This window comes from Marmota marmota, unplaced genomic scaffold (assembly GCF_001458135.2).
Source record: "Marmota marmota marmota unplaced genomic scaffold, marMar, whole genome shotgun sequence".
Lineage (NCBI taxonomy): Eukaryota > Metazoa > Chordata > Mammalia > Rodentia > Sciuridae > Marmota > Marmota marmota.
In genome coordinates this window covers 13,967,171-13,977,358 of record NW_026000249.1, presented here as the reverse complement: position 1 = coordinate 13,977,358, position 10,188 = coordinate 13,967,171, and the positions used below count along the sequence as shown (strand labels likewise).

General features: G+C 44.4%; 1 protein-coding gene across 2 annotated transcripts in view; it reads right to left on the bottom strand.

Annotated features, from left to right (window-relative positions):
- Positions 1–5,848: 5,848 nt before the first annotated feature.
- Pola1 (DNA polymerase alpha 1, catalytic subunit) overlaps positions 5,849–10,188 on the bottom strand; it is a 295,390-nt gene continuing 291,050 nt past the window's right edge. For both annotated transcript variants that reach the window (XM_015488095.2, XM_048796433.1), the window contains exon 37: positions 5,849–7,095. In XM_015488095.2, the coding sequence (XP_015343581.1) occupies positions 6,950–7,095 (146 nt within the window). In that variant the 3' untranslated portion in view covers positions 5,849–6,949. The remainder of the gene's footprint in view (positions 7,096–10,188) is intronic.

Here is a 10,188-nt window from a genome sequence, read left to right as displayed (position 1 = left end):
GAGAGGGAGAGAGAGAGAGAAAGAAGAGAGGAGAGAGAGCTCACGCAAGAAAGATGATGGAAAGGCAGCGAGGGGTATCCAAGTGGCAGATCTTAACTCGACAAATGTCATTACATCACTTATCCAGGCATTGGGAAATGTATACATTTTTAAAAATCCAAACAACTCTGGTTTCGTGAGGAGACCGAAACAGATTTGCGATCCTTAACCTGCTCGGCGCACTCCTCCCCGTGGCGGGGAACCATAGCTTCCCCCTCCCCGGGCCCTGCCAGCGCCCCTTCGGGTGACCGCTCGGTGGAAGCCCGCCCGCGGGGGCTGGGTCTCGCCAATGCTCCCAGGGTGATGGGAAAGGGAAGAGAAGCTTAATTAGTTTCAATTTGCAGTAATTAGCGCGCCGGACCTTTGGGGAGAGGGGCAGGCGGTGGGAGGGGGGCTGCCGCGGCGTGACTACCGCGGTTCCCGGAGGAGCTGGGGCCAGCCGCCCCGCCACGCCGCGGGCCAGTCGGGGGGCTCGGGCGTGTCTCGTGGCCAGGGCCGGTCGGACTCCTCGTGCGCCCTGGAAGGAGGCGGGCAGGGTCCAGTGGCGGCCTGGGGCGCGAGTGTACAGGCCGAGGGGAAGGTGCAGGGTCGGGCAGAGGTCAATGGCCCTTTGGGGAGGTGGCCAGCAGGCCCAGCAGCTGTGGTGCTCTGGCCCGCGCATAGTCGGTAAGGCCAACTGGTCCAGACGTCTGGAGGCTCTGCTTGGGGAGTGTGTGGGCCCAGCTCGCCCGCCTGAAACTCTTTCTGGGACTTTGGCTTTCGGGTGGGTCCCCTCTATGATGGCCTAGCTGGGGACTCGCCAGGGCAGTACTCACAGGCAGGTGGCCGGCCTGGGGCATGGGAAGGGGCCTCTACCTACACTCCACCTCACACTCCTTTCCCAGGTTTAGTAAGGCTGGGTGGAAACTTTCTAGGGCATTCCTCCAGGCCTGAAAGTCTCAGACCCTCAGATTCCACAGACTCTGCCCTAGGGCAAGCTGCTCCCCTAGGGTGGAGATAGCTGAGGAGGAGATAGCCGAGTGCCAGAGACGCCTGAGGAAAGGAGGGAGTTATTTATTTATTTATTGGTGGTCGATATCAATTTTCCGTCGATTTCGGCTTTTTGTTTAGTAAGGCTTCTTTTTTCCCTTCCAGGCTGCCAGTTGGATGGTATACGAGAAACAGTACCATTCTTCCTGTTAATGAACCCTTTTTTAAGTCATTTTTTCTCATTTGACCCTTCCATGGAGCAGAAGCAAATTGCGTGAAATTACCTCCAAGGATTACATTTATTACTGGCCAATGAGAACCCCTCGCCTTGTTTTACAAACTCTTAATCCTATGTCATTCTGATGCCGAAAACAAGCTGGGTCCTGGGCCTCCTATTCTTTCAACTTTCCCCAGCTGGAGGGACCTCATTCTGCACTTAATATTCCCCATAAATATCACACGCTAAAGACCCCCTGACTTCCAGCAAGTCCACATTAAACATGTGACATGTCACGCATGACAAACTCTGAGTATCTTTTCAAAGCAGCATTAAAAGCAAAGAAACCAATTTTCTTCTCCTTCCAAACCTCCCCAAGTGCTGAATGATGGGGATTGGAAAGAGCCACTGGAGCGTACTTAGGGGGATTTTATGAGATTTTCCAGAATGATTTAATCTTATTGTGAGCATTATTAATGAATGGCAACCCAATTTGGCCCCAATATCTGGGAACTCAGTCACAATGCTGGGAGCGGCTGACCCCACCCCCAACCTTAAGCAAACCTCTTCCACCATGGAGGAGGACATGTGGAGCCCTGGGGTGTCCAGGAGAGTCCAGTTCATGGCATGACTGTCTCCTATCATGCCCAGGGCAGAATGGCCCAACACCTGCTTTCCCATTGCCACCCCCACAGTATTTTGGGGGGAAGGGTGATTGGAAGCCCTATTGGGGCCTCTGTGGGAAGGTTGAGGAAAAAGGGTAAGTTAATTTGCTACATTTTCACACAGGTTACCCAGATCGGGAGGAGGCATTTGGCATATTAGCAAAGGTGTTCTTCAGTCACCCATGGTCTAGGCTGTGGGCAGTGGTGAGGGCAGACATCTTAAGTGTGTGGTGAGGAAGTTAGCAAGAGGATGAATTAGGATGAGTGATTATTGAAGGGAAACTCAGTCTTAACCTAATGTTACTGGGATTGGGCCCTAATCAATTCCCCTTTCTTGTTACTGCCCCTCCTGATTGGGGCAAACATTCATTATTGTTGCATTTGATTTATAATACCAAGAGTCAAAGCACCTGTAGTTCTCTGTTTGGTATGGTTTTGAGTGTGGAGATCTTTCTAGGATAGAAAAAAAGGGCTGATGTTGGAGGAGAGGAAATTATACATGGGTTAGCCTAACTTGCTTTTAGAGGAAAAAAAATGTACATGAGCATGTGTGTATGTGTATACACAAAAGTGAGTGTGTCTGAATGAAGGGGGTCTTAAATGGAGCCTAAAATGGTATTTTGGAACACAGAGTTCCCCAGAGCAACTGCATATTTAACTGACAGTGGCAGCCTGGCTGGGGGGGCGGGGAAAAGAAAACCCGCTACCTGACAGGGGGGAAAAAGCATTTTTCAAAGGAAAAAGTCGTGTTGTCCCTGGACGTTATTAACGGTCCAGTTTGAAGTATACATTTTTTTTCCTTTAAAGAAAAGGGAGCGATTACCAGTTATACATTAAGAAATGTCATTCAGTCATTTTTATTCATTCTCCGGAAATCTTCGTAAAAGCCTGAATCATACTTCTACAAGCAGCAATTTTGTTAATCCAGGGGGTTATTACTCTGGGCCCTTATTAGGTTCTACACCACTGCCAAGCAATCCTATAACCCTCTCAAAAGAAGTTTACCTCCCTGTTATAAAACCAGTAGTGGTATTTATACTGTGCAATAATTAGTGTATTACTTGAATCCACTAACACGTTCATTTTATCTCTGCACAAAACCTCTAGTCTGCTTATAGAAAGCTTGTGCCTCCTTTGGTGCTGTTAAAGTGGTGAAAGAGTGAATTGAAGGCTGGTTGCACTTTCTCCTTTTGCCTCGCCTTAATTCCCATCTCTTTTTGCTCTCATCCAATTAGCACAGTGTATTAAGCGGTTTATCATCTCATAGTCAGCTATTGAGAGAAACAAGGCGAGCACTTTGCAATAGAACCTGCGCTCCTTTGACACCCTCAGGTACTTACATATTCCACTGCGCTATGAATAATAGAGGAAGAATGGAGCGCTAATTCCCTCATCAAAGAATGCCTTGTCTGCTGCTTTGCTCAACAACACCATTCTGATCAAAAGAAAAGCAATAAAGCTTAGCATAACAAAACGAAACCTACTTATTAGCTTAGTGGTTAAATTAATGCAGAGCCGCTGCTATTCAAAACCAAGGTTTGAAAACAGCCTCCAACAACCTGATAATGCTGCCTTCGGGATGAAGGAATTTTAATCTGAAATTTGAGGCTGGCTCAGATGAGTTAATCTATTAAACTGCTATAAGGAAGCTCTACCACAAACCATTCAATTAAGAAATATTTAGGTGAGGGGAGAGAAAGAGAGACAGACAGACAGACATGAGGGAAAGGGAGAGGGAGAGAGAAAAGAGAGGAAAATGCAGCTTCAAATTTGGAATGGCAGCATCAAATAGCATGGAATTGAGGGGCCGAGGATCCTGACAAGAGGCTCTGAGGCTTAATGTTTTTCATAAAACCCTGACAAAGATAGGGAAATCTGTTTTTGGAGTTTTCTTGTTTTTGCATCTTCTGCCAAACTCACTTTCAATGATGTTTGAAAAAGTGTGTCTCAAGGTGTGTGTGTGTGTGTGTGTGTGTGTGTATGTGTGTGTTGGCTTTAAGAGGTGGCAAGGGTTGGAGAAAGGGGTGGTGGTGAAGGAGTGAATTCATTCCCTTTCAGCATCTGAACTCCAATCTGCAAACTTTGATTAGCCCCCACATCCTGTGCAAGCCATAAAATTAACTCCATCTATTTTTCAGGCAAATTAAAATTTTACAGGATTTTCAACTTCTGGCCTCTTCTATCTACCTTCATATGAAGGAGAGTTGAGAGTTAGTAAACTGCGCCCAAGACAAGCTGATTGCACATCCTTGCAAGAATCTGTTGTAGGTTAGATCCTAGTTCCTAAATTAAATTAAATAGAACAGGTGTCCTTTTCAGGGGCATGGGGCTCTAAGCACAGCAGGGTCCTTTTAGAGTACCATTTCCCAACTGGCTCAGATAGATTTTAACCCAGAGGTCGAGTCTGGCCCACACAATGTTTCAAATTTTGTTCTAAAATATCAGTTTCGAAGGTTTAGGAATAAAGAAACTTTATGGAATATTCAGGTTCTTGGCTTCTCTTAAAAACTGCACCATGTGGCTGCTCTGGGTCCTGTCCCTCTTCGTATTACTGCTGCCCCTTTTAGACAGTCCATACCCCTGGGTAGCATGAATCTAGCTTATTCCATTCATTCTCTTTTAGCATTTAAGACCTATGCCAGAGAGCCCCATAGAGAAAGATGGGTAGGCAGCTTTCTCCCCTTAAAAGAAGTGGGCAGCATATCTGCATACCCAGTATGCTATCCATCAAGGCAAAGGAAGGAGTAGTGACCTTTCTCAGAGAAAAGCGAGTAGGTGATATTCCAATCTTCCAACAGAGATCCATTGTAATTCTTCAAGTTGCAGTTTCCATAAAATTCTGGAATCCTGAGGTACCTCTTTTTGGTGACTGTACTTAGAAATGTCTGATTTTCTATAGATCTTCTATAAGTGGTCCCTGCCCTCATAGTGATTACAATCTAGAGGCAGTGACAAGAAATAAACTAGTGAGGCATTATTTAAGTCTTTTGGAGTTAAAAGACCAAGTTCAGGATAATTCTTATAATCAATATAATCCCAGGACTCAGAAATTAAGGAAAATATGCCTTCTCTTTAGAAAGCGAGTGGGGGAGTGGCTCTAGAAGCACCCACTGGAGAACTCTCTCTATAAACTTATATAATAGCAATTATCAGAATTGACCAAAGGAGCAATAAAATCACATCAATCCCTTAGTTTCCTCCAACTTGTAACTGACTGCAGAGCTTTTAGTACCAATTAATTAATCAACAGGAACCTAATCCCAAAGTATTTCTACTTTGAACTTGAGTGTAAGAGCAAGAGGACAGGAGATACGTAAGAGACTGAAGGGAGAAGGGAGGAAGCAAAAAGAGAAGGCAAAGCCAGATTGAAAGGTGGCTTCATCTCCACTACTTAACAAGTATTCCTTCCCTAGGGGACCTTTATGTTTGGTGCCTTTCTCCCAGGGAGAAAACAAATGAGCTTTGTTTTTCAAGAGACACCATGGAGCTCTTAGCTTAGCTCCCTTTGGTTGTACAAGTCCACAAAGTCACATTAGAAACCATACCTTAGGTCTGTCTCTCTTTGGTGCTGGGGATCAAACCAGGGCCTTGTGCGTGCTAAGCACTGCTCTACCCTGAGCTATTATAACACCAGGCCCCATACTTCACCTTTTTTTTTTCTTGGTGCTGGGGATGGAACCTACATGCTAGGTAAGCACTCTACCACTGAGCTATACTCCCAGAGCTTGCATCTTATCTCTTAAAGGATCCAAAGTCCACAGAAATTCTCCTGAATTCTAAAATTCAGAACATTCAAAGGCCTTGCCATTTGCAATAATTTATGAGCTGGGTTCTAATCTCAGTTGCAATGAAAAAAAGTGGGTTGAGGTTTGGGAAGGGGGTAGCCTTCAGTCAAACAGTATTCCTTGCTGTCCCTGTAGTCAATTGTTTGTGCCCAATAAGAATTCATTGCAACTGCTTTCCCTTTAGAAAAACTTTATTCTTAAGTATAAAGCACAGCATACTCTCCTTTATAAAAACACATAGGTAAACATTTTTAAAACACAGCATAGTTATACAAGGGGAAATATATTTTGTTAGTACAATCTTACCAATAATGTAAGAAAGATTGACATATTGAAATACTTTTTGCTGCAGCAAAGCAGGCACCATTCTGAAGAAAATGAGGAAAAATAGCAAGCACCAGGGCCAATTAACCATTCTCCCACTTTGCCAAATGCAACACATTGATCCTCATCCCAAATGCTACACTTTCTTTTTGCACTGCTAAAGACAGAACTCAGGTCTCATGCATGTTAGGCAAGTGCACTCTACCACTGGGCTACATCCCCAGCCCTTTGATGTCCTATATTATTTTAAATGTGCTATCCTGTTGTATAAACTTTTACCTAAACTTTCTATTTAAGTGTGGGTGTGTGTAAATGTAAAACACCTGTTCAGTGTGTGTGTGTGTGTGTGTGTGTGTGTGTGTGTGTGTGTGTTGGATTTTGGAGCAATTCAATAGAGTCCATTCTGTTTATTTTTGAGTGCAAGGATTCTATATCTCCCCTGCCATCCACTACCTATCTGAAAGACGTGACTAAAAAAGACAGCCACTTCTATAGCAAGTGGCTGAGGAATCATCTGGATTTAGACTGTGTTTAATTGGCATGTGAAAAGGCAAAATGTTACTACTGCTCCTGCTGGGCTGCAGAATCCTCTCTTTGGGGGAACACTTCTACTACAGCCCTGGGGCAAAGTCCAGGGTCACTTACATCTCAGCCACTTTCAATTAAAATAGCAATTTCCCTCTCCTAGAAACCCAGTTCCCAATATGCTAGGTCTTTAGGGACATGGGGAAGAGCTCAGTGGTATATCATAACATGAAGACTGGATCTTCTTTGATGCATGACAGATGAAATATTTTTGTAATCCCTCCTCCTAGTTCACATCCCACGTGAACATGAGATGCAGTCCTTAAAGGAAAAGCAAGATATTGGAGAAGCAGTTAGGGCCAGAGTAGAGGTGCTCAGGAAGCTGGGATTTGCAACTAGCCCTCCTCATTCACTTGTGGATTCCCTTAGGACTTCACAGCACAATCGGCGAAGAGTTTGCTGAGGTTCACTTCAGAGTAGCCACTCCAGGACAAGAACTGCTCGGCTGTGTTCTTGAGTTTTCTGTAGTCCTGAAGAACTTTGGGTGTAAAAAACTGCTTCTTCAATTTTTCTAAAGTGAAATAAAAATAAAAGCATTAGAAGTCTCTTCTTCTATGTATGTATAATAGTCAAAATACATTCTACTGTCATGTATAACTAAAAAGAATAAAAAAATTTTAAGTTTCTTCTTTACAGACCATTTGATAGTTCTCAGGCACTAGAAAAGGGAGTGTAGATTGGGTCTGCAACTCTATGTTTCTGAGTTCCTCATAATCTTCAGGGTATTCCTGGAGCCAGTCCAATGTTGGGGTGCCCAAGATTCCTCTGTTAAAGCTTGACTTCCTTTTGCCTGCTGGCCTATCACTTCTCAACACAAAGCTGACTCAGTACCTGGGCTGGGGCCACCTTTTACTGATGTGAATCGCAGGTGCACACCCACGTGCAGCAGACAAGGTAAGCTCCACTTTCACAGACATGCAATTGCATGTGAAGTTTGCATGTGGCTAGAAGTACCTGGTCTCAAAGGAAAGAAGCTATGATTCCTTGTGCCTCCCAACCCATGCTCCCCAGATCACTGGGCCTAGTCAGTTTCTCCTAGTCCCTTCAGTCTTCATCTCTCTGCTAAGGGGGACTGCCTGGAGAGTACTTGTCTATTGCCAAGATTTCTTTTTGCCAATACTGTGTGAACTCACTGTGTATAGTGCCCTGGCCTCTGGAACCTGTTACTTCACCCATTCATCCCTGGCTTTCCTGTTCTGAGAAAACAGAAAAACAGCTAGAGACAAGATCCTTCCTTTGCCTCCCCAGAGACTGCTACACACAGGTCTGATCTTTTTGGGGATCCAACCCTGCCCAGAATGGTTAAGATGATGCAGTCTTTGTTCAAAGCTGCTCAGGAACCCCATGAGGCATTCTGAGAAGTTGACTCTTTTTTTTTTAAATCCCCATTTTATGGCCTAGGAATCTGGAAGGTTAAGTCACTTGCCCAAGGTCACACAAGATGCAATCAGGGATATAGATATATAACCCCAGCTAGCCAGAACCCCCAGTCCATACTTGGAGTTGAGTTTCACTTCTGACCACTTGCCCCCAATCCAATGCTCCTGAATAGAGAAAGGTAGGCCCCAGAAATCAGCTGTTCTGGAAGTGAGGGCCCTGGACACTGTGCCAAGGTGCCTGAGGGTGGGGGTGGGGGAAGTGGCCCAGCACCTTGGAATAGGAAAGGACTGGGAAGGAAACACAGAAGGGACAGGATGTCAATCACAGAAAGCAAAACCCCACTGAAGTCCACAAAACCCTGGAAAATGAAAACTCGGTTTCAAGATTTTTGTTCCTTAATTATACATTCACATTTGTTCTCCACAACCTTTTCTAAATTACATCAATGCCTTTCCAAAAACAACAACAAAAAGTTTTGTACAGGATTTAAATGCCCAAAGGAGGTGGAAAAAGAGAGGAAGGAGAGAGAGAGAGAGAGAGAGAGAGAGAGAGAGAGAGATGCATCATTAAGGGACTATAGAAAGACAATTTGAAAGTTCTAATTATCGGAGTCTGAGAATACACAACAAAGGCCCCAAGGCTGCCTCCCGGCAGGCCAGAGCTGCAGGCTGGCAACCCTGTGCATGTGAATGACACAAATGCATCTGATGACTGGGGAGAGCACATTTAAAGAGCTGCGGTAATAAGGAGCAGGGGAGGAAGAGAGGGGACACAGCTCCTGATGTGTTTACCTCCTCTGCTGATGGGATATTGACTTTTCCCACCAGGTTGGTTAGAAAGGGGACTATTTACGCTGCCACACAGCAGAGCTAGAATGACAACCAGCGTCACTCGGTGCTCTTCTTCGTAAAAGACAACTGTGACCACTAGCATATCCCATAGCCGGTCAATACAGCTCAGGCACCATTCCACGCTGGTGAGAGATGCAGATAAAAGCTCCCACTTGCTTCCCCAATGAGAATGTAATCAATAATGTATGGAAGGTCTTCTAGGAAACAGAACTGGATGAGCTGTCACAGGCCACATCACGGGCAGAGGCTGGGAGGGCAAGAAGTCATCCCTTCTCGTGGTTTTCCTCTTCCCTCTTTAGGCACCTGGGCCACCCACGTTAGGCGTCACATTAAACTGTTACCCTGTTTCCATCAATACTACACCCACCACTTTAGGACTCAAGAGAAAATACAGATGTTAAATGGTGAAAGCCAGTTAACGTGGCCAGTAAAACTCTGACTCTCTCCCTTGCTCTGATTTTTGGAGGCAGCCTACCGTAAAGATGCCACCCCCACAGGAGCTGCAGTTCAGCACCCGAGGACAACACTTTAAGATTCCAATAGGCCATGAGGCAAGAGGCAGAGAAGATCTGCAGCCATCCCACCGGGGGCCACAGAGATACCACTGGCTGTGTCTGTTGCTGGCTCGACCACTAGCACTGAAAATCCAAACTTCGATGGAAGACAAGGAAATGCTCTTCCCACACACAAACACACCAGTGAAATATACCCTAGTGACTTGAACTATCACATGGAAATCACTCATCTTAATATACCATCAAAGCTCATCTCCTTTTCTTATTCTTTACTGTAAATAACCTTTGAGGATCGTGTATCTAATGTTTACTTACTCTGCTCCTTTCTACATGCTCAGCTTCCTTATGGTTACATAGTAATTATCAAAAATATTCTGTCCCTAAACCCCATGAAAACAATGACAAAAAGGTAGTCTAGATAATAATCATTACAAAATATTTTATCAGACAACAAAATGAACAGCTAATTTCAAAGTTATGTTTTACCAATCAGAATCACAAACCTCAAAATCATGCAAGTTGACTTATTTAAAAGTCATCTGATCGAACAAAATGCTATTTGTAAAAAATGGAGTATTCTCTCAGCTAAGGAAACTATCTCTACTTCACATATTTTAGTTTCATGTCAGTAAACCAAAGATTCCTTTTAAGCTTTACTCTTTATAAAACTCATTTTGGACTTAAAGAAACACACTGAACTAGAAACCATGAGGCAAAGATATTTTAACATCGCCTACTGGTTATTTTATTTTAATTAAGGCAGGCTTAGGCACACAGGCAGCAGCCGTCTCTGTTCTAAATGTCTGTTTCATTTATTTCCGTGCAAAGGTATCAAACAACAGTCAGTTATAATTGATT